The sequence below is a fragment of the Mauremys mutica genome, chromosome 22 (genome assembly GCF_020497125.1).
Source record: "Mauremys mutica isolate MM-2020 ecotype Southern chromosome 22, ASM2049712v1, whole genome shotgun sequence".
Classification (NCBI taxonomy): domain Eukaryota; kingdom Metazoa; phylum Chordata; order Testudines; family Geoemydidae; genus Mauremys; species Mauremys mutica.
The window spans coordinates 10,574,453-10,599,566 of NC_059093.1; the positions used below are offsets into that span (position 1 = coordinate 10,574,453).

At 45.2% G+C, this 25,114-nt stretch overlaps 1 protein-coding gene across 1 annotated transcript in view; it reads right to left on the reverse strand.

The window, feature by feature from the left end:
• LOC123354721 (beta-galactosidase-1-like protein 2) overlaps positions 1 to 24,736 on the reverse strand; it is a 48,576-nt gene extending 23,840 nt beyond the window's left edge. Inside the window, exons 1-7 of the mRNA XM_044996865.1 lie at positions 24,584 to 24,736; positions 11,810 to 12,007; positions 10,322 to 10,390; positions 8,404 to 8,499; positions 5,108 to 5,216; positions 4,544 to 4,636; positions 1,205 to 1,286 (exon numbers count right to left, since the gene is read on the reverse strand). Of these exons, the coding sequence (XP_044852800.1) occupies positions 1,205 to 1,286; positions 4,544 to 4,636; positions 5,108 to 5,216; positions 8,404 to 8,499; positions 10,322 to 10,390; positions 11,810 to 12,007; positions 24,584 to 24,666 (730 nt within the window). The 5' untranslated portion in view covers positions 24,667 to 24,736. The remainder of the gene's footprint in view (positions 1 to 1,204; positions 1,287 to 4,543; positions 4,637 to 5,107; positions 5,217 to 8,403; positions 8,500 to 10,321; positions 10,391 to 11,809; positions 12,008 to 24,583) is intronic.
• Positions 24,737 to 25,114: the final 378 nt, after the last annotated feature.

Genomic DNA, 25,114 nt, shown 5'->3' on the forward strand with positions numbered 1-25,114 from the left:
ACACCTGCCGCTGCAGAAGTCACGGAGGACCTGGAAAGTCCTGGAGTCTGTGATCTCAGTGAAAGACTTGCTGCCTTACTTGTGACTAACATAGCCCTGGGACCTGCACACCGTTACACAGGAGAGTAATCATTACTCAGGTGGGTAGCCCCGCTGAAGTCAATAGTGAAGTGAGTAAGGGCTAGCTGCAGGATCAGGCATGGAAAAAGCAACATCTCAATATGATGCTGTGTACAACACCATCAGTGCAGAACACAGAAACCAGAGGTCATGCACTTGGGTTTCTATATGGCTAGGTGCTAAACTGGGTTTCTAGGAGTTATTTTCAGGGAGATTGTAGCTCGTTAGGAGGATTGATTTGTTATGTGATTTATACCACAAAAGTCAACTCGTCCCTCCCGACTCTTCTTCGCAACCCAAAAGTTCCACGCTCTAGGGACAAGCACACAGATGCCACAGTAACCCACAGCTAGTCAGCCTGCGCCCCCCCCCTCCCCCCGAAACTATTTTCAACTCTTTCAGAATGGTAAATTTCAGACTCCCATTTTAGCTTTTAATGAGGTCTTCTGACTTTTAACCTGAAATCCAAAATCCTAACAAAAGGTGATCGCACTTTTAGTAATTGTTAGGGTAACTAGTGCTTACGTGTAGGCATTTTTAATGTGTTAAATTGAAATAAAATAACTAGGGCAGTATTTTTAGCATCAACCGCAATTTCAACCTCTTTGCTCAATACCTCTTGATATCTGATCTCTTACATCTTCCAAAGAACTCTGATGGAAGTTGCAGATGCCCCTCACCAAACAGGACGAAGTTAAATCTTATTATATCCAAGCTGTTCATCCCAATCAGCCCTCGACTCCTCCACATGGTCTGGAAAGTGCTATATAGCTCCTCAGTGCTTAAACGGGTTGTATAGCCATGGTGCAACTCTGCTGCCATCCATATCCCAGTCATACACTGAAAAGGAGCGTGCACTAAGCTCTTTGGGACTCCCTTTCCACTGTGTGTGTACAACATCTAGCACAATGGGGCCCTCGTCCTTGACTTGTGCTCCTACGAGCTAACGCAACACAACAATTAATAAATAATAAAGATGTACCTAAGGAAATGCACCTCCCCTCATTTAAGGCATCCATCTTTTCCACCATCCCAAAGAGTAGCTTTAACTTGTCCCCTTGAAAAGCATTGCAATGCCACATACCTCCTTCCACGTAGCCAGAGGACAGTCCATCCCTGTTGTCAGAAGTCATTAACAGTTCCACAATCCCTCTGTTCAACAAGGCCTAAATTAAACAAAAAAATCATTGTGCTGGGACCTGAATGTAACATTTCACCGGCACACTAAGGAGGTACAGTTCAGTATCATCCTTCTTTGGGGTGGAGGGAGGAAGATAGGGGACAGACCTCTTACCCGGATGCTTCTAAACTATTTTTCGTCCATCCACTGAAAGTAATGGAGGAAGTTTCATCTGGGGCCACAGCTGTGCACTTCACAATAAAGCACTGTGCTACTTTCTGGCCAAAATGGGCTATGTAAATATCAAACCACATCTTATTCCTGTTTTCATTGAAGTTAATGGCAAAATCCCCATTCATTTCAATGTGAGCAGGCCCCTTCCCTTTGACGGGCTGTCAAACTTTACTACCAGAAGAGAAGTGGTTGAAATATATAGATTTTCAAGCTACCACAGCCCCCTATTCTGCCTCCTTTCATTTTTGTCCCATTGAGATTCTTTATTTGACTGGATTGGCCCTCCCAAATTTCAGGATGATGTATCCCCGTTGGGCAAGATGTTGAACATATCTGGTAATTCCGCTGCTTCCAATTCCAAGGGGAGTATAGGGGAAAGAGGCAAAGAACAGTCTGCCTTCCTACCATTTAATATAGAAGACCAGGGTGGGTTAGCAGAATCACCAAGTAATGGACACAGTTCTCATTCATTTCTGGGCAAAGGTCTTAGGTAACTATGCCAAGGGAATCCATGAATGGCGATTTCTCTTAGTTCTCCATTCTACTTTTGCCACATAGTAAAATAGGGATAAATACATATCAGTCTGAACCAGTTACCTGCAAGGATTCATTAGCTAATGTCTGTAAAGCACTTACACGATGAACGTTTACATACTGCACAAAGGAATGTTACATTAAATCAATGTTATGACTGAGAACTTAAAGAGACAAATTTCAGAGATACATTGGCCTGGTTCCAGTGTCTTTGCCAATCTCTGTTCATCATTATACTGGATTCGCTATCATGTTTAGATCTTAATGGTCACTTGTAGTGGGGCAGAATTCAGTTACTGTGGGAATTTTGGAATTTCTCTCACCTGCACTTATTTAATATTCCCAGAGTGCTGCATTAATGTTAGGTTTGCATTTATTTATTTTACCTGGACGTAAGTAAATAAAACAGTGAGTCGCTGCACACTGAAATGCATTACAGGATTTCAGGGTGCTACAGGAAAACCAGGATTAGAAACAGAGTCAAAGGCAGGCACAGGTGTATGCATTCAGATAATCACAGCAGCAATATGCTCATGTACCTTGAGGAAGGTGGCTGCTGGCACAGGAAGTCATGACAAGGACACAGAAGGGTAAAGGCAGCACCTGACAGGGTGCGATGGGGAGTGGGAACTTAACGGGCTTTTTTGTTTTTTAATTTAAATGTGAATTTTACGATGATTGCACCGTGTTAACAACAAACACAAGTCAGGCTACAGTCACAGATGGGCAAAGGGAAGTGAAGTAACCAGCCCGTCACACTCAAAATCCAGGGGCCAAGCCCGGTACAGAACCCAGGAGTCTCTCTGCACCAACACTATACCACACTCTCATCCAAAGGCAAGAGCAGAACCCGGGAGTCCTTATTTCCTAGTCCCTCCCCTCTAACCACTAAACAACGCAGCCTCAGACAGGAGGTGTCACACACAATACCAGACCAGAAGGAAATAGCCTTGAAAAATTCTATTCAGCCACTCGTCTGGGGCATGTAATTTGTTTTGACAGGCGAGTGAAATATCACTAGCTCTTTCATCGTCATAATCATAATGGTAAAGGTGTGCAAGCAGACTTTACACCTGTGCTGGTAAATTGTCAAGGCTGATCTCAGAGCAATGCAATAGTGCCACCTCCATGCCAGAGTGGTATAGGATCCAAACAGCCATTTACTTACATGCTCATCACTTGATATAAGAAGTGGGAGTGTGAACTAGACAGACTTTTTAAAATGGTTCTTACATGCTTTGTTCAGGCTAGAAATCAACCTTCTAAACTGTTAACCAGGACATCGCATATTTAACCCTTCAAGGAGGTGAAGATTGAGTTAACGCAGGAAGAGAATAATTCAAAGAAGATTAGGAACCTCGCCACGTGACTCCTTCAGTTGAATACTTGCAGGTTAGTTGTGAGGAATAAGATGACCTGAGCCAGAGCTAATCCAGTTAACTCTCCAACTGGCTTCTAGCACAAGGGGGCTGAAATACTTGCAAGGTTAAAGCAGGAGCTGCCAATGCCACGGCAGAAAAGCAGGGGACACATTGACCCAAACCTGGGCCTGTAAATACAATACTCTAGGGAGCGGGGTCTTAGGGGCAAAAAGAGGACTGTGCCACCTGTCTGAAGCCAAGGGATGTGTGGGAGGAGGTCTTCATCCACCCAATCCAAGATCTTAATAGTTACTCTGAATCTTACACATTTGAAGCACAAGCATTTGAAAACAGAACACCATCCGCATAATATATATACACACACACACACACACAGCAGGACACTGAGCAAGTAACTTCCCTCTTATACATAACAGGATTTTTAGATTCTCACGGAAAGATGACCCTCTGAGCTATAAAGTGGCCCTAGTTGATTGTCTGCACTGGCATGGGTATTGTGCCAACAGCAGAGGTAAGCAAGTCAGCATGGCTCATATCTGATCCACCAGGATAACACAGCCTCCTCGAGTCCACACCAGCTCTTTGCGCCCAGCTCAGAAGCCCAGACTGGGGCACAGTATCTGCTTGATGAGGATGAGGGAGGCCTTAGTCAAATTAGCCTGCCTGGCCAATGCTGAGCTCCAGATTACAGAGGTTTAGGAGGCGGCTTGTCTGGCTCACAGAAACCTCTCCCCCAGGGAAGGCACTGGATCTGGCATGCCTCAGAACCACCACAAAACTGCTTCTGATCTGGAGAATGGGAATGAGCACAGCCAGGGGACAGCCTTGCCCAGGGCCAGGTGGGTATCCCGGTGTTTCTGGGAAGAGCTCATGAAGTGCAACAGTCAGCACACACGGGCTCTTGTCTGCAGTGAAGGGGTTAAACATGATCTCTTTCCCCACCCCAACCCCCATCGAGATACAGGGTGGATCACTTCACCTGCTACAGGGACATGGGTATTGGAGGTTAGCTGGATCAGACACTGACCCTGCTGAGGTTCTCCAGGTGTGCTCAGATGTCAGCAGAGGTTTGTAGGAGTGCAGGAAAGGAGGAAGCTAAAGAGCGGGCTCAGGAGGTGCCTGCCACAGGGGAGAGTGGGAGTGCCAACATTACCATTTTAACGTAGGTCAGGTACTGAGGGTCTTTGGCGTAGGAACCATATTCATTCTCCACCTGCACTGCGATGATGGGTCCCCCTTTCTTGTACTGTAGGAAGAGAGGGGAGAAGCTGATCACCAGGTTCATGGTTTCTAACCCAGCTGAAACTGGCGTTATACCAGCCCTGGGCTCAAGAAACGAATGTCTGTGAGGAGGAGAGGGGACTCACACTTCAGCGGTTAAGGCGGAAAAGCCTGTGCCTTCCAAGCTAGGGAAAACCTGCACTGTCGCTGCCGTGGGGGAGAGGAGGGGAAGAGAGTAATCTAATGGGAGCGTCATCCTACTGCGCACCTTACTCCTCCACAGAACTCAGTAAAAGATGAGCTAGGGCTGCCCCCCTAGCCCCCACTTAAAAGCAACTCACTAGATCTGTGAGACCACCATGGCCAGCTGCCGTCTAGACTGGTTCATACGATGGAGTCAGCACGTTTGCCAGTTATCCTGTTGTCGCTGCACGAGTGGACTCTAATGCTTACACCAGCCAAGTGCTGGAAAGAGAGGGTGATGCATCTTACTTGCCTGGAGAGGGACCACTCTGGTCATCAAGTGATCAAAATAGGCATCCACAGCCTCCGTGAAGCCCTTGTAGGTTGTTCTCAGTTGCATTTCTGGGTCTTGGAGTAGCCAGCTAGGAGAGAATAGAAGGAGAGTCCTAGAGTAACCAGAAACTGTTCAGCAGAAGCAGCAGCAGAGGGAATCGATTGGGGACCCACTTCTGCTCCAGCCCGCATGCATTACTGCCACTCGCTTACACGTCACAGAGTTAAGGCAGAAAGAATTGCCATTTTTAGGTCATTTAGCTCAGCAACAGTTCCATCCTGCAAGGTGCTGAGGGCTTCTTGAGAGGTGCTGAGCTCCCAGCGAGCTAGATGGGAGCTGAAGGTACTCTACATCTCTCCGAAAGCACACGGCAGTATCAGACTCTAAGCTAGATATACTCAGGACATAATCATGGCCTGTACTTTTACCCAGTGCATTCACACACAGATGTACACAGACATTAGTGATTTTGTCCTGGATTCACATTAACTGTAGCATCCAACATGCAGTTCAAGTGACTCATTAAATGGCACATTGTAAAGTTTGCTTTATTCTCTCTTTAACTCACTCCCAGATCAAAACAGTTTCCAAGTCAAAAAGGCTTTTTCCTAGCGATAGTTCTGCAAAAGCGTTTGGGATCTCAATGTCAAGCTGGATTATCTCTGTTTCAGACATGAGTCCCAATAATAAAGATCCTGCACCAGAAGTTTAGACATTAGTGTGGATAATAAAAGAGGCAGAACAGAAGCCAGTTTGCTCTCTCTGCAGCGCTAACAGGAAAATGCTTGCTTCTGCCATCGGTTCAGCAGCAATGACTCAAAGACATAGAAGGGGCAGATGTGCTGAATAATGACAGTCACTTTACATTTATATAGCATCTTTTATGGCAGAAGGGGCATGTGAGTTAAAATCCCTTCACTCGTGACTGCAGGGTGGAGGAGACCCTGCAGGTGAACACAGCAGCTATTTAGCAGCACAGAGGAACATTACACAGACATTTATGCCATGAATGGCAAAGGAATCCCATGGGACATTTGAGCTTGTTTCATGTAAGAAAGAATCGCTTTCCTGACCATAATCCTATTAAGTATGTTTACAATACAAACCTCCACTTACATTTGTTAACGAGTCCAAATCAAGATTCCGGATTCTAACCGCCCTTCACCCCCTCTGTCAACCCTGTACTTTGGAATATGCACTTGGGAGACTCAGTCCCATTCCAATTCACACTCATGATATCTCATGGGCTAAGCCCTATATCTCAGAAGATAAAGAGGTTCTTTGTTTTTGAGCTGGATCATTCTTGAGCTACCAGTGGGGGGGGGAGGGGGGAAAATATGCCCTTGACAGAAAGAAGTGGGGGTGAATTGTGAGAACAACCTATGACTTCCATCGTCTATAGTGACAGCGAGGAAGAGGAGTATTCCTGAGTTTTCTGCATTCTTACCACCAATGCTGCTTCATAAAAATACATCCTAAACCAAGCTTCCAACACCTCCAAATCACCACCCCAACACGCAGCATCCTTTCAGCTGATCTGTCCCTTCACTTCTAGTGCAGGTTTACAGGATTTAATTGGTTTGTTTGGGATAACAAAGGAACAATCAATGTGTATCCAAGTGCAGTATACTGCAGAGCTATTACAATCAATCTAACCTCAGGAACTCTGCTCATTGCCTGTCCCTACAGGAGAAAGCCTGGGCTAATAGTAAGAGCAAGCATCTGAGAGTCAGAATTATTGGGTTCTATATCCCACTCTGCAACTGTATGGCTCTGGCCAAGTCACAACCATGCTTTGCCTCAGTTTCCTGAACTGTAGAATGGGGATATTATTACTTACTTTATCAGGCAAAAGGGGCTCTATGCGCGCAAAATATGTTACAACAGTGACCTGGGATCAGCTAATAATGCTGTCATTTTCGACTAATATTATTTCTAACCAACTGCTTCCTGTTATCACAAGCAGCTGTGGCATCATGAGTGACAGTGAAAGGATGGGACAAGAGAGAATCTCTCTAAGACATTCACAATCTCAGAACTCTACTCTAATTTTAATTCCCATGTGGCAGCACATCCTGCTGCCACCTGGGCCCCCAGGCTTGCACAAAACAGTTTGTTGCATGTTGTGGCAAAGTGTTAAGGCAAAAGCCTCACATCGCTGCAGGAGGATACCCCAGGGGCCTTAATCAAACTCAGTCTCCTGATAAGATTACGCTAATTGCATGAAATAGCCAAAACACTCTGAACTCATTTTGTCTGAGAGTCGGGAGAGTGTGAGTTGCAGCAAAAGTGAGACGAGAAACGTGGGGAGAGATCATCCCAAAATTTCATCTGAGCCAAGCTCCTCCACAGAGGTTAAAGCTCTGGTGAGCAAGACAAGGAAAGATAAACAAGTGGGACTGAATCTTGGCAGCTGTCCCATTGGGATCTGGTAACCAGGAGAGATTCTCAGTGCTTACAGGTTAGATTTGACTCTCACAGGCTCTTACCATGACCAGGCTGCTGTAAACATGAGACTCCACTTACGCAGTGGCAGCCGGATAACTGGTAAATGTGCTGACTCCACCTTATGAACCAGCCTGAGCTGCCGCTGGCCATGATAGCCACAGATCTAGAGAGTTGCTTGTAAGTGAAGGTTTTGTTGTCGGGGAAAATGATACTCAGGAGGACAAAGCTTTAAAAGAAGTTCTAATAGAGGGATGAGGGAACCATGGGACATTATTGTTCCCATCCACATCATGTGTGTGTCCCCATAGGGCTATTAAAATGAGCCCTGGGGTGAATGAATCCTTACATCAAGTTGCAAATATCACTAGCTGTATTTTATAGACGGGGAAACTGAAGCATAAGGAAGGTAAATCTAAGTCACACAGTGAGTCAGAGATAGAACATGGATCTCCTAATGCCAATTCTCTGCTCTAACCATTACACACCACAGCCTTTAAAAAAACAAACAAAAAACTGTTCATAGCAGAATTCTAATTCCAGGTCTACTGTTTGTAATGCTCTGAAAGGACCAATGACTGAGTGGGAATCTTGCTGCTATGGGACATGACCATCTCCTTGGAATACACACGCTGAAACATTTGATTATTTCCTAACATTATTTCTGAATCTCTGCAGGCAGCTGCGCTTCATGACCCAAAGAGCTTGTGTGTTCCTATGGTCTTACGAATGCAAAAATATACACAGTGTCTCAAGTTAAGGGCTGAATGCCTGAGCATTTGAGCCAAACAAAAAACCCAAATCCACGTGACTACCATGCATACTCTTACCTGGGAAGACCACCAAGATCCCATTCAGAGCAGATATAGGGTCCTGGACGCAGAATCACCCAGAATCCAACTTCAGCTGCCAAGGTAAGGAAGGCCCTAGGAGATCCAGACAACATTCATTATTGTCTCGCTAAAAAAACACCTGTTTTCTGTGCATTCCTAATGCACCCATGACCATGCTGTCTACGCAGCAAAGTCAAAGGAAATAGTTTGATGTAGCAACAATAAGAGGTGATTCCAAATCAGTGGGTTTCAAAGGCCTTAAAAAATTAGAGGGGTAGTGGGCGCAGAACCTTAATGCAGTCACATGATTGGTAACAATACCATTATTCCATTTAACTGGCACTGCCCACCACTTGACTCCACACAACAGAGAGCTTCTGACTTAATTGTGAAGGCAGATTGCCCAGAGAGTGAACTGAGCGGCCTCTACCCAGGAGAAATGTTTCACCACTTGACAGGTGGCACCAAGCAAATCACCATTCTCCCCCAACTTCCCACTCACGGGAAAGTCAGTGTGGTGATGCTGAGAGTCAGTGGATGACCTTCACTGTTGATGAGGACAGACGGGGAAGGGCAAGAGTAAGACAGCATATGGGGAGAAGAGGGCTTTTGGAAGGAGAACAGAGATTTATAATGGGCCTGTTACATCTTAACAAGCATGTTGGTAAATCTCCAACACAAACACAGACTAACTACAAACTTTTGGTGGATGTTTTGCATCGCTGAGACTTTAGAAAATGCTGCTCCAACCTAGAAGTGCCTAGTAAGATACTATTACTTGGCACTTCTGTACCATCCCCATTTTACAGATGAGAAAGATGAGGCACAAAACAGACTGAGTGCTTTGCTCAAGGTCAAACAGAGTCAGTTCTCCCAACTCCCGATCACCTGTTCTAAACCATTAGGCTACACTGACGGGGTTACCCAAGATGATATCTGGGTTGGGAACAGCTCCATGCTCAACAAAACAGTTGCTAAACACGGTTGCTATAAGCAGGGTCCCAATAGAGTTTGTCTCAATGATATGGTCAGGGAATATGTCAGAACCCTGTTATAGACGTTATCTGGAGCAAATCTTAGAAAACCCCCTGCCATCCTTCTCCATGCTAGACAAGCCAAGCAGCCTTAACCTGCCAGAATCAACTGTGAAAGGAGTTCCTGACCACTACCCTTGACACCAAAAACAATGAGTGTGTCAAACCACAGTCTTCTAGCACAGTGGTCTCCAAAGTGGGGTGCTCAAGAGGATCCTTGGGGGTGCACGGCAGAAGGAGCGCCGCCGGAGCAGTGCTGCTCTCCCCTCCCCCCAACCTTCGGCAGTTCGGCCGGGAGTCCGAGCGGCTTTTTTTGTTTTTTTTCCCCTCCCGTCCCTCGGCAGTTCAGATGTGAGCAAGAGGTGCGTGCTCAACATTTTTTGACTGATGGGGTGCGCGATCAAAAGAGTTTGGAGACCACTGTTCTAGCATAGTTTTCATTGCAGGCCTAGAAAGGAGAAAGGAGGCACTAAACAAAGCAGGACTGCCTGATGTGGTGGCGATTGGTGAGGAGAGGGAAGGGGATAGCGATGTGAACATTTCTCTACACGTCCCTATAAAACTATCTATGCAGCACATGCTTACTATGTAAGCACTTCTCTAGCAGTCAAGTTTATCCTTCCTTAACAGAAGCTGCATCCTAAAGTTATTGCTCAGGGAGAGGCAGTGAACCTACAACCCGGCAGGATCAGGGATGTACTTTTATTACAATCACATGCAAATCTAACAAACCACCTTGGGTGCAAAGATTCAAACACACAAAGCTCATTGTCCTTACTGTTGTTCCCCCCGCCACGCCCTGCCCCCTACACTCGAACCAGTGATAGCAATAGAGTAAAAAACCAAAACAAACCCTCCTCACAACTTATTGCACCACATACTCTAGATCCAGGTTTCCGCTGAAATCAAACTTCCCATTCGCTGCTTCGTGAAGGTTCCACGGCACGTACCTGAAAACACAGAGAGTCAGAGCGAGGGACTGGGAATGCACACACTGAGCAGTGGGGCTAGGACTGTGGGCCCTTGCCCCTTTCCCCAATACACTGCCTTCTTGTGCACACCCACTTCTAGCCAGAAACAGATTCAGGCAAGCTTACAGCTATTTGTGCACCTGTGTAAAGGGGTGTATGTTGATGTTACTTCACACTGAGGAGCCAGCAGTTAGAGTAGGGTGGGGCTGTCTTTATACCCTACTTCTTACATTCTCCTGTTAGATGCTTTTCTTCCTACATTTCTTTCTTCCAGCCCTTCAGTATGAGAGTTACACCAGCTCAGATGCCCATAGGCTTGCTGGATCAAGTTCAGAGGATCAGTAAGGAGGGAGGCCTGTTAAAGGTTGGTAAGAGAGTGGGAGTCTAAGTAATGAAGTGAAAAGGAGTCTAAATTGCTGTGACTTTCACACTGAAGGGACAGATTTAGACTCAACTTGGAATTTAGTCTTTGGTGTCCAGGTATCTCTTCATTGCCAAGGCTGAAGCAGTTTCCAAAGCATTGTCATGTCAACTGGCAACTGCAGAGCCTGGACCTGCCTTGCCACTGTGTCAGTGCTAAGTGACCAATCATATCTGACCCCCTCAGACATACCTGGAAAGCCAGGACTAACTGAGCAGGTTCTTGAGGTGTATTGTAAACCTTAGAGAAGGTCAGAGTCAGATTTGTGGACTGTCAGAACTGAAGGTGGTTAACAAAGTAGAAGTCCCAAGTCAAGCAGGCCCTTGTTTGCTCCTTGCGGACAGAACGCAAAGGGCACACTGCACAACACCCACCAGGCTCCCAAAGACAACAGCTCAATCTGTCTCCTCCATGCAGGATTGAGGGTATCAGTTTAAGAGCATGATTACACAGGCCCAAATTCAGCATCAGCTCAAGACCCTGCGTTATATTGGTCTAGAGCAGTAGTTCTCAAACATGTGCTTACTGGTTCTCCATGGATAGCTCTTGCATCATTTAAGTGCTAGTTCTTTTCCTTGTTTCCAGACGCTCCTACAGACGTCCAAGCCTGGAGGCCTGCAGAAGCAGCTAACAAGGAAGAGGCATCTGGTTGGTAGGGGCTGCTGCTACACAGCAGAAAGACTGGAACAAACAGGAGGTGCCCTTGGGACTCAGAGTCACCAGCAGGACTGGAGCTGGTAGCCATCAGCTGGAGAATGTTCAGGGGAGCAAGGAATTAGCTAGCATGATAGCATATTCAGGGGAAGGCTAATGACCTGCTGGCAGGAAAACATGTGCAGGGGAGCAGGGAAAGGATCCAACCTTTTTTTCATGATTTGAACAGAAGACACTTTTAGGACTTGCTCTAGTCAATGGCAAAATCCCCACTAACTTAAGTAGCCACTCTGCAGGACCCCGTTAGTGAAGGTAGCACTTACGTGGTGAGGGTGTTCAAGCCACATGTCTTCATCTTAACCATGCGATCTCTCCAGTATTCCCTGGGGACTCGGAAATAGTGCATGGAGCCCCCGAAGATGCGGAAGGGCATGCCTTCAAGGCGGAACTCCGAATTCTCCGCCTGCAGGCCCAGTGTCCTGCCCCTCAGCTGCAGGGGGACCAGACTGCTCCAGTTAAACCTAGAATGGGAGGGAAAGCACGTCAACACCTGAACTCCTGCAGAGGATCTCCCAGGCAATGCAGCTCATCTCACCCCACCTAGCAGGGTCAACTCAGTCCTTAATCCTTCCCAAGTAAATTGTGCTCCATGCAGTTGTTAGCATGTGCATGTTTCACATGAACCCTTCAAAACCTGTTTGTCTTCTGTGAACATAAAAAGAGCCCAGGACCCTGTTGTATAAGAATTTCAGCTTTCCCCTGGAGTCCTGGGCTAAGACTTCCCTTCTTGTATTAGCATTTTATGTGCAGGTTGATTTACTGGGCTCCATTCCAGAGGTAGCTGCATTTCAACCATGCTGCATGTGTGTATAATGTGCAGAGTGCTTTGAGGTCATTTGGGATAGAAGCCACGATGCAAACCTAAGTTATTATTAGCTCTGGAGAAGAGCTGAGCTGTCTAAGCATACTTGCAAGAATTAGCATCCCCGATGCTGTGTATTTCAAGTCATGCTTGGGTCCCTTTCCTGCTCACTTTGGTCAGAGAAGATGGGAGAGGAAAGATGGGAGCATTTCCAAGATTTTTTTTTTTTTTTAAGTCAGTGCATTCCACTAAAGGGACAAATTGGGTCCATAATCCCTATAAACTCACTCGGACATGGTCATTGCTCTCATTTCCCCCTCATCCCAATCCTCTCATTGTCTATCATAATACTGTCTATCAAGCCATTTCCAATGCCTGGAAGTCTCCCACTAGCCATCCATCAAGTTCTTCTTGTTCCAGAAAACATTCTTTGCTCCCTGTAAATTATTTTAATAGGTCCAATCACTTTACACAAATAAGTCGGTCACTTTACACTAATTCTTCTTTGATATTATCCTAGGTGCAGAAATACCTTTGAATCGAATGCTTAGGACAGTGGTCCCCAAACTTTTCAGGATCACGCCCCCCCCTTACCCCTGTCTGTGCTCTGTCTGCCCCCATCCCCGGATCTAGGCCATGGCTCCGGGGGGCGGGGACGGGGGGGCAGGTTTGGGGCCAGGAGCGTGGCCACGGTCAAGTGTGTGGCTGGGAGGTGGGGCCGGGCCGGAGCAGAGCTCAGAGCAGAGCAGGGCTGGGTAGTGCTCCCTCCCCATCCCTCGTGGGGGCTGGTCTGGGCCCCATCGCGCCCCTCAAATGTTCCTTGGTGCCCCTCTAAGGGGGCATGCCCCACAGTTTGGGGACCTCTGACTTAAGAGTTAAAGGCAGGTTCCACCTGACTAAAATGATGCGGGAACAGGTCATCACAGCCTAGAGGGCAGCACTGAAACAGGGCACCTTTCCTTTTCAAATGGTGATTTTCCAACAATCTATCAGTGGGAAATTGGACTTTGTGAGCTCCATTTTTCCCAGATATTGGCACCTTAATAGGATATCTACATTTGGACCCATACTGGCATCTAGATGTCAAAAATAAGCATTTATTTGCCTAAACACTTGCTTAAACTTCCAAAGATAAGGAGATACTGAGACAGATGAGCTTGTGCTCTGTTCTTCTACCTCAGGCAGGTTCAGGTCAGGAAAATCTCACTCATTTTTCTGCATTAAAATCTAAAAAACCTGACATTTCAGCAGGTGGCCAAGAAGACTCAGACAATGACGTTCTTCCCTGTTCTAATCCTGCCATACATCATCAGAAACACCCAATGCAAAAACACAGAACAGACATCACATTCACAAGCCTTTTAATTGAATTATCTGCTTAGATAGTCACAATTATATCTGATTTCCTTTCACATTGATTCGTTCATAGAAGTAGCCATATCGTGCTGATTAGCATGGTCCTCTAATCTACCAGGCCTCAATCCAGTAACACACAAGCAAGCCCAGACACCACCCAGAAGTGCTTCTCCAACCTCAGCCGCTTCTTCTAGGAGTCCAAGTGCATTTGCCTACTGCAGGATTCAAATGAGTAGTTCTCAAAGGTCACTATAAAGGATTTAAATCCCTTGACTTTCTAATCAGAAGTGGGCATGTCGCCTTCTTCAGCCCACACAAGTTCCACAACTTCAAACCCAGCCACACAAGCACAATGGCAGTTTGTTCCTGTGAAACAAGCTCACAGTCAGATGCAAGAAATAGCTCCCATTCTGAGCTGAGTAAGAACCCACGCATTAAAAGAAAGGTCACATTTAGAGGCGGTACTATCTAAGCCTCTAGTAGTCTTCTACGCTAAGACTCAAGTTTTAACTAGAGGATGCTGGCAGAAGGTAAAGAGGACATTTCAGAACACATGGCTTACATGGGATTGCACAGAGGGGATCTGCAGTGGTTAGCTCTCCTGGAACACAAGACAAGGCCACTACAAGGGAGCTAAATCTAAGCCTTCCAATGCATTGCAAGGGCTGGCTGACAAGCACAGACAGTACCTCTGTAGCACAGCATTCTCACAAGCCTCTGAAACAAACGGCAAGCCTGGGTAATACCTGGAAAAGGAAGCCTGGATTAGACACTGCTGTCTTTAGCCACTGAACACTCAATTGGATTTATTGTTGAATCATTTAAAAAAATAGTAATAAAGCTGAACAACAGAGAATGTGACAGGCCACGGGTGAGAAACCACTGTTATCCATAGGATCTGTACGTCCGTGCAATAATAATGGATCTACACTCTAATACAGGAACAATAGCCCATATAACAGTAAAAGAGGAGCAAGCATGACGTGTCCGACATGGCCACATCAAAAGAGAGCCCACATGCAGACAAACGGAAACAGAGATACAGATCCAATCCATATATGCAAGTGAATAGAGCCGGAGACCAAAGTGTGAAAAATGAATCATTTTCCCATCTCCTGTTCACTGAAGATCTACAGCTGGACCAGTATGCCAAATGGATCAGATGGCTCAGTAGTCATACCCAGCATTCCCCAGATTTGCTTCTGTTCACAATGCAACTGTATATGAGAGAAATCGTTTTCAAAGGGAGGTAGACTGGGTTCATCCTCAAGGCTGATAAACTGTCAACTTGAGAAAGGATTTTACTAGCACTGGCTGCACTCATGACTTAGGCTCATGTTTCTCAAGAGGAGGCATTGACTTGTGGGTGCCTAACATGAGACATCTTTGGCCTGAATTTCAGAAGTACTGGACACCCTTCACTCCATTTTAAAAGCAACAGAGGCTGTAGGCACTCAACACCTCTGAAAGTTAGGGCCCAAAGTGTTACAAGCTTGGCATCCAAAATCAGTGATCTCTTTTGAAACTGTAGATCTAGATAACTACAATATTGCCCTTGTGGCTTTCCTACAACCCTTGTCACTGCAGTATCTATGTATCGTCATACAGTGCCTGCCACCCAAATGCTTTGTAACCATACAAAGCCACTGTGTTTGGCAGACTTGCCAAAGTAAATAAATAAAGAGAACCATTCAACATTATCTGTAAAACGAAACATGTTTCCAGGGTCCAGCTCACTGGGAAGCGATTCTAGGTAGAATAAAAGAGAAATTATTCATTTGGGCTCTCCTTTTCTATGCAGAAAAGCGACCACTCCCTTCCCTAAAAATGTGAATTGTCGAAGAACTTATTTCCATGTTCAAAGAAAACTAACAAAGATGATCAGAGGAATGGAAAACCCATCTTATGAGACGAGACTAAAAGAGCTTGGCTTGTTTAGCCTAACAAAAAGAAGGCGGAGAGGTGATCTGATTGCTCTTCACATATATATCCGGTGTGTAAACACATGGGATGGAGAAGAGCTACTGGTATTTAAGTTAAAGGAAAAAGTTGACACAAGAAGAAATGAATAAAATCTGGCTGTGAATACATGTAGGTTGGAAATTAGGAGAAGTTTTCTAACCACCAGAGGAATAAGGTTCTAGAACAGCCTCCCAAAAGTAGTGGGTGCAAATAACCTACTACGTTTTAAAATAGAAATAAGTTTATGAGTGGGATGGTATGATGTGGTTGCCTGTGACCGCAGGCAGTTGGGTTCAGTGGCCCAAGGGCTCTCTTCCGGTCCTCTTTTATGTCCTGCATCTCATGCTTCAGTTCTTCAGCTGGACATCTGCAAAGGTCAGGAACAGGGCTTGATTTGTGCCAGGGCTGAGCCCTGGCACCTCTAGACATGGCAGTTCATAGCCCTGACCCCTCTGGGCTTGTCACGTCAGCTATGCTTGAGCCCTGGCACCTCTTTCATTACAAATTAAATACCGGTCAGGAAGGAAATTTTTCCCCACTGACATATTCTGGGTCTTTTTTTTTTTTTTTATTAAATCCTTCTTCCTAAACGTTAGACATGACTACAGGTGGAGATGGGACACCTGAATGGTGGACGGTACACTGAGGAAATACAGAGAATTCTCTCTCTTATGCTTGGCTGGTGGGTTTTGCTCACATGCTCAGGGTCAAAAAAATTTTCCCCAGGTCATACTGGCAGATTGTTCCTCCCACCCCCAAACACACACCCATTTTCCTCTGCAGCATAGGGTGGGTTGTTTGGCAGGTTTATCTGGGTCTCTCAAAATCAATCCCTGCCATTGCAGGTGTTTTGTAACTCGTGAACCCCAGTCTTTCATATTCTCTACCTGTGGCCAGGGTGGATAAAAATGAATGATTTTAAAAATAAAAAAAAAAAATCTGATTTTTTTTTTATAAAATGCTTTTTTAGGAAAGAACCTATCAAAAGATAGTTTTAATTAAGATACATTATTGCTCAAGGATATCTCATCATGGAATAGGGATTATAAATTCTTATTCCATAGTATGAGACAATATATTCATGTAATGTTTAAGAAAAGTTTTGTAAATGAGTTCCAATAGTTCATGGATTAGGGACCCAATCTTATGGGGTTCAAGGGGCTTCTGTATAAATTATTTAGGCTATTCTTTCTATCTATCCAATGGGACTCAGTGCTCAGTCTAGAAGATATCATCAGAGACACTTAGTTTTGCAGTTCTCAAACTGTGGATCTGTGTCTCCAGAGATAACATGTTTGTTAAAAGCACAAATGTTTTTAAATAAATAATATATAGAGGTGAGAAATAACAGACTTCAACCCTATTGTCCCTCTGCAAATTGGTATACACGGAATAAATCCCTTACCTCTCTTTAAAAGTGCAAAGTTTCAAAAAGTTCAATGAAGAAGATTGTTGGGAGCAGAATAGATCTGGACAAGGAGAAGAAGTCTGGAGATAAATGTGAGAAGGGAGGGACAGGCAGTAGAAACAAAAATGAAAGTGTTTGAGCAGCATGTTCCAGAAGTCTTGAGGTCTTTCTGAGTGTAGCCTTCATTGATTTGAGATCTACCATAGCATTCTCTCACTAGAAGGGAAAACCTATAATGGCAGCAGGCCAAAAGAGAGATCTAGTTTGGGAATATTTTAATGAAGTTCCTCTACCTGTGGGTAAGACAGGCATGCGTGCAAAATGCAAACAGTGCACCAATGAAATGCAAGGCCGGGTTGCCCAAATGAAACATCATGATAAGTGTTCCTTCTCAGGAGGAAGCTGCGTTGAAGATGATGAAAGGAACATGTCTGAACATGCAGGATCTTCAGGTTGGTAAACTTTTTTATTTCATACTTCTTTCTTAAGGACCACCTGTCTTCCTTCTGGACTATTCTCGAATTCTCATGTTTGAGCAAAATATATAGTTGTTACTCTATGGTACTATCATTTTAGATGCAGTTGTGATAAAAAATAAATAGCTGAAAGACAGATTTTCTTTTTACAATTTCACCGTTAAAGTAGTACTGAGTATCAGTGAATGCAATGAGTAATATTAAATGAGTAGTATGGTAATAATAATTAAACAACTGCATTGCCTTATTTTGTTTAGGAGAATCCATCCTCAACATAAAGGATTCTGAAGACTATCCACCTTCAAGATCACCATCATTTTCTATAGTTTCAGAGTTATCTGCCAATGATAGTGTTTCAGTCACATCATGTATGTCACACAGCCACAGCATATCACCTGTAGCAAAAAGAAAAAATAATCTCCATCATCCAGAAACAACCACAGATAAGTTTGTTATAAGAACCAGCAGATTACAAAAAGATGAAAAAATTGCCCCGTTTGTTTATGCAACAAACTCTCCTTTCTGTATGATTGAGAATCCACACTTCTTTAACATGGTTCAGTCATTAAGACCAGGATACAGTCCACCCAACAGAGCAGATGTCGCAGGCAAATTGCTGGATAAAGTGTATGAAAGAGAAATTGAGCAGCGTGCAAAAGGTCTAGAGGGTAAAATTGTTAACCTGAGTCTTGATGGGTGGAGCAATGTCCACAATGATCCTGTTGTACGTGCTTGTGTGACACTAGAAGAAGGGAATGTCTTCTTTACAGAAACAATTGATCCATCAGGAAAAGCACACACAGCAGAATACTTACAAGAAGTAGCAGTAAAAGCTATAACAAACTGTGAAAAAATATTCAAATGTCTAGTATGCAGCTTGGTCCCAGACAATGATGCAAATGTATCCAAGGTGAGAAGAAATTATTTAGAAGAGATTTCCAAGCTAATAACATATGGTTGCAGTGCTCATTTGATGCGCCTCCTAGCCAAAGACTTCAGTGTTCCATAAAGGCTATTGTTGAAATTGTAAAATACTTCTGTAACATCCACTTTGCAGCAGTTGCTCTGAAAAAAGTTGGAGGAACCAAGCTAACTCTCCCACAAGATGTGTGATGGAACTCAGTAGTGGACTGTTTTGAGCATTATATCAAGAACTGGCCTAATCTGATGACAGTTTGTGAACAAAATCGTGAAAAAATAGATGGCACTGTCACAGTCAAAGTTCTCAACATTGAGTTTAAGAGAAATGTTGAGCACATGCTGAGTATCCTGAAGCCTATTTCTCCAGCCTTGAACAAAATGCAGGAAAATAGCTGTTTTATTGCTCATGCTATTGAAATTTGGAAGGAACTGAGTGAGATCTTTAAAAGAGAAATATGCAATGACAGAGTTAAATTACAAGCATTAAAAAAATAAAATGGGACAAGCACTATCTGTAGCTCATTTTCTTGCAAATATTCAGGGTCAAACCTTAACTGCTGAAGAAGAGGAGTTGGCTATGACATGAACATCCAGCAACCATCCCTCCATAATGCCAACTATAATAAACTTCAGAGCTAAGGGTGAACCATTCAAGAAATATATGTTTGCTGCTGATGTGTTAAAGAAAGTCATACCAGATAATTAGTGGAAGTCACTTAATCACTTGGATTCAGAGACTGTTGAAGTGATAATCTCGCTTTTAATAGCAGTAGCTTCTTCTACCAGTGTAGAAAGAATATTTTCTTCCTTTGGACTAATTCATTCCAAATTGAGAAATCGTTTGGGACCTGAAAAAGCAGGAAAGCTTTGTTTTTCTTTCCCAGATTGTGAACAAACAGGAAAATGAAGGTAAAGCCAACTGAGTTAGCTGCAGAAGCCAATATTTTAAGTTTCTCATGTTGACGTGGCTGACAGTCAATTTAATTTGTTTTTTTTTAAAATATTTCATTTAACTAGTTTAGTTAAAAACAATTTTAACAAAAACAAACCTGATTTTAAAAAACTTGAATGTTTAAATTCAAAAATGCATATGTTTGTTTTGTTAAAATATTATGTTTGCTGTTGAAGAAAAAAAATCCAGAATACATAACGTTGTTGTTTTAGTTAAATAAAACAATTTCAATGTCTGTCTGGTGATGGTCTCCTCCTAATACAGCATGGCAAGAAAATCCTCCAAATATTAATGATTAACCTGTTGAATTGGCAATATTTATGAAGTCACTGGGAGGTGAACTATCTGCTTCAATTACCTTTGTTAAATGAAATAACCAAACAATCATTTATTTTCTGATATAGCTGTAAAACTAATCTGAAAAGTTTTCAAAATCAATCACTTTAAAAATGTATAATGTGTACCGTCTAAAAATGAAACCTATGTCTATCTCTGAGTCATGAATAATATGTATTAGGGTTATAACAACCAACAAGAATGCACTTTTATATAGAAATCCATGATAGAAATTGAGTCTTCCTAACTAGTGATTTAAATCATGATTTATATCAAATCCACCCTGCCCATGACATTTTGTTCAGAGTTACGAACGTTTCAGAGTTACAAACAACCTTCATTCCCAAATTGTTCATAACTCTGAGGCTCTACTGTAGTTGGTTTATGTTAAGAATTGTCAAACAAATCCAGAACAGCCAAAATCTGGCTAAATATCCCCATTGTGCCTCAACTAAAGGCATGAAATATCATAGCCCAAGTTTCAGTCTACTGCATTATTGTGATCCCAGTCCAGGTCTCTACCTCCCAGCAAGAAGAGGGAAATCAAGACCTGATATTTCTAATATGAGAAAAACAAAGTAGCGTGGGGGGCTGTAGTTGAGGCTATTTGCACAAGGCAGCACTGAAGGTCACACTTGCAGGGGGTGGGATTTGATGGTTCAACTTTAAACCCTGCTCATTCCTGCTACAGAGGACTCCACAAAATCCAGTTCTATCCATTTTGGGCTTTCCCCCCGCCAGAGGATGGTGAAAGCTAGCAACTGCAACTTCAATGTGCTGCTCATCATCTCTTGTTGTGACAGAGATCTTGCCCCCACTGGGAAGAACTCTATTTTCTGATCCAGCATCTCGTTTTATAACGGGTTATTTTCAACTGAATAGTCGAGGGACAATCATGAGACACACTGGCCTCCTAAGACACGTTCAAAAAGAAACACTGCTCAAGAAGGAAGAGACCGCTATGCTTTCACAAGGTATTACATACAGTTCTTGAGGTTTCTGCTCAGAATACAAACCACAGCATAAAAACAGGAGTGGCTATGGGACAATCCTGCTCCCAATGAAGTGAATGGAAGACAAGGGTTCTCACCAGCTTTGAAAATCAGGCCACATTCAATTTAACTCCTAATATGGATTTAGAAGCCCAAGGTAAAGCACTAGTCTTTGAAAAATCTGGCCATAAAAAAAACCTCAAATGGTTTGTATGTTTGAAGTGCATCCTCCCAAGCCTGAGTATATTCACCAGTGCTTTGTACACCTACATTCTAATAACCCCAGTAAAGAGCCTCCCGTGAATTTCCCTCAGGACATTATTTCACAGTGATGTTGTAGCTCTCACTGAAATACAAAATCCACTCACCTAGTACAGGGCTTTAATAGCAGAAAGGACATGATCTGAAACACACAGTGCCAAATTAATCTACAGTGTAACTTCTTTGGTGGGAGTGACACAAGGGATAAAGTTTGGCCCATGACAGACAGACAAGTTGGAGTCAAGGGGGGAAGAAAAGGCTTCATACTTTGCTAAAAGGAAAGTTAGATAAAGCCCACCTCTTACTCGTGCTGAGCAGTACATTACTCCACCTGTAATTCCATTGGTCTGAAGGTATTACTCAAAGCAGGGTTGGCATAATCAGTCCCAGAATAAGCAGGGTATGCCCAAAACCACAAATAAGAGAGTCAGGATACGAAAAAGCAAGAGCTACCCCTGGCAGTTTCAAAGATGGGTTAGATCCAGGACAGAGAATGATTGATTTGTAAATGCATGTCATCCATCAAAGAGCTTCAGTGATTTTAGTAAACCCTCCAAGAGCCAAGGTCGATGGGGATAACGTTAGCTTAACGCAGAAGCTGATTTATAGTGCCGGCAATTGGTCTTTCCTTATCCATTACTTTTTATGATAGACAAGGAATTGCTATATATTATGTGTAACATTTATTTAAAGCTTTTAAATCATTTCTATCTGGTTGCAGCATTACTCTCTCCATGCTTCCCCCACCGGATGAATGCTCAGTGTCAGTGATTGATTCCAAAGTGGTGCTATTTCTCTCTATGCATTCCGATAAAAGAAGATGTTGCTTCAGTTTTATCGGGTTTGAGCTCTTATGAATCAAGAGCAGATTTTTTTTTAAAGCAGTGAGGAGGGAGCATGAAGTTTGTAAATGTTTCCACATTAAAGGAGTCCTATTCTTCATCTGAATGCAATCGCTCACTGAGGTTAATGGGAGTCATGTTAACGCAGAGGAGAGGTAGACCTTTAAGCCGAAACATTACTCAACAATGATAACAGAAGAAGATTGCCTTTTAAGTGCGGTGTTGACATTACACCTGCAAGCAGCAGCAAGCATACCCTGTGGCAAGCAGCAACTGGCATATCCGGGGTTACCGCACAGTGTGAGCACTACTCTCATACAACCCAGTTTCAAGTATGGCCATTTAATCTCATTTTTTATGAATATTAGTGCTAATTAGAAGACAGTCCTAGAATCATCTATTCACCCAATGACACGTATAAAACCAGCACTGATGGGCAAGGTGCCCCACCAACATACACCAATGAATAGACCACTTGTAGGGGGAGAGAGGAGTTCTGCCCAAATGGTCCCATTCAGGCCTCGGTCGCTCTGTTGAAACTGCCAGCAAAGCAGGAGGGCAAGGTATTGTGGGGTAATTAGTATTCACTGCAACAATGTTCTGAGATAGGGACATTTGTCCAGTGAAAAACTGACTGAGACCCATCAGATTCACTGCACACAGGTTACTGAGTAGCCAGCAGATGGTGGTAACTTTCAGGCTCAGCTAACCCGAACCATGTGAAAAGGTCCGAGAGAGTTCCAGTCCCTCCCAACTGCACAACACCCTATAGTCTCACATCTTGAAATATTCAGATGTGTCTTTTTGTAATTTAATTATCAGTACTTCAGTTGAATTCATTGCTACATCTAATGTACAGCTTTGTGCCTCCATTCACAGGCATATGAATTGTTTAAAACTGAATGCTGCTGCTGGGATATAGTAACCATAAATGCATTAAGGATTAAAGGGACATGTGAAGTCAGTTTGGGCTCCAAATTGAAAATATGTAAACAATTACACAGTGCAATATATTTGTTATTAAACTTTACACTGAAAGTTTACTTTTGGAGGAATAACATCCCCCTTGCAGTATTTGAAACCAAAGTACAGGTGCATAAAGCTAGTTTGAGAGAGACATGAAATGGAATCAACTAAACGCATAGGTTAAAACTGGCCAGTCTACTTTCACTGCCCAAGCTTAGATAAATGCAGTAAATGAACAGGTTCAAGGCTGACATACCTACAGATTTAATGATTTCCAGTGCTATTAGTAACCCAGTTAAAGAAGGCCATTACATGAATTTAACCTGACAGCATTCCTTTCAGTACTCCTCAACAGTATCCCTTAGGGACAAACCAATAGAGATCAATTTCACTTAAATGGCAACGAATCTTGACCCAATGCACTAAGCTAAAAGGAGTCATAAAACAAACAACCTCAGTGACCTCAGGGCCCTATTGCTCAGCAGAGAAGGACTATGCTGATAAGGCTAAGAACAGCTGTTTAAATCCTTCCCAGAAGACAGTAAATCCAGCAGCAAGCAAACCTGATGGGGCAGAAACAGCATAGTTGACAAGGAGTAGTAGAGAGAAAAGAAGTAGACCAACAAAGATGAGACCCCACGCTAAATAACAATCCCGATTCTCTTCACTGGCAAACTCACAATAGACCAAGGCATCAGCATGCCTTGGTTATCAAGCAGAGGAGCATGTTTAAAGGCTACACAAAAACATACTGGGATTCCCTGAAGAAAGAGAGTTTTTCAAGTTTCTTCTGGCTGAAAACTTTTTTTAGGTGCAACAATTCCAGGCAGGGAGCACCGGGAGTGCATTTTTGTCTGTTGCATCTGGTTTGTGGATCCCCCAGCACTTTGTTTAGTCAGTTTCGCTGTTCCCCCTGTGTAGTCAGCCAGACAGTTCCTCATATTGTTCCTGAGGGTCTTTTGGGGGGGGGGGGGGAAGAGAACAACTTATATGTAGGAGAATGCGACCAAGGAAAAGGGGTGTGTGTGCAGGTCCTAGAGCTGCTTCCAACACAAGCTCCAAGCTCAAGTAGATTTCAATTTGACAAGGAACCTCTGCTAATCTGCACAGGGGGAGGGGCCCAGGGGACAGGGTCCTGCAGATGGGCAGGTGCCCTGGGGAGTGGATCCCAAAGGCAGGACAGGATGAGGGGAACAGGGGAGTCAAGACCCTATAGGAATAGGGAGAGGATCCTAGGGGACAGGGCTCTGGGGTGGTAGAGGCGGTCGGGGGCCAGGCTTGGACCTGCCTGTGTGTGTGTGTCCAGAAGGGATGTCCCAGGCAGGGCAGGCCCCGGGGCGAGGGGCAAACCGGAGGGGGCGTGTCCCCCGGGGGAGAAGAGTCTCGGGGGGCATGTCCCCCGGAGGGAGTGTCTGAAGGGGCCAGGCCGAGGAGGAGGGGTCCCTGGGGGTAGGGCCCGAGGAGTCCCAGGGGTGCAGGGTCGAAGAGAGGATGTGTCCCCCGGGGGGCAGGGCCAGAGAGAGAGAGAAGTCCAGGGGGTGTCCCGGGGGGGGCACGGTAGGAGGGGGCGTGTCCCCCAGGGGCCCGGGCCCAGGGCCGGAGGAGGAGGGGCCCCCGGGGGGCACTGTGGGGGGGGCGTGTCCCCCGGGGGAGGGGCCCCGGAGAAGGAGGGGCCCCGGGGGCAGTGTCCCGGGGGGGCGTGTCCCCGGGGGGGCGGGCCCCGGAGGAGGAGGGGGAGGAGGGGCCCCGCCCGCCGCTCTCACCTGCGGAGCAGCAGCCCCCCGAGCAGCAGCAGCAGCAGCAACGCTCCCAGCCGGCGCCGCCTCCGCCCGCCGCAGCCGCACATGGCGGCCCCAGGCTCTCCCCAGCCGGCCCCGGGCCCGCGCGCTGCCGCCACTTCGCTGCCTCCACGCCGCTCCCGGGGTCTCCCGGGCGCCTCGCCCCCCCCCCCTCGCCCGGCTCCTCCCACTAGGGCACCGTCCCCTCCGCGCACGCCCTCGTGGCCCCCCATTGGCCGCGGCCTGCCGCCCGCAGGGCGGGGCCTCCCGCTGATTGGGCCGGAGGGTCAGAGGCCCAGCCCTCTCCTGATTGGCTACAGCTGTGCCGCTGTCGCTCTCCCCCCCCCCCAAGTCGCGCACCGCCGCAGGTGCGGGGGATTAGCGGCGGGCAGAGGCCGGGCACGTGTCTGCTGCACGGGGGGGCGGGAAAGGTTCGAGTCAGCCCCTCCCCCCCGGGCCGGGCCGGGGGGGTGTTTGCAAAGCCCCAGGCGGGCGCCCGGGGGACGCACTGGGACC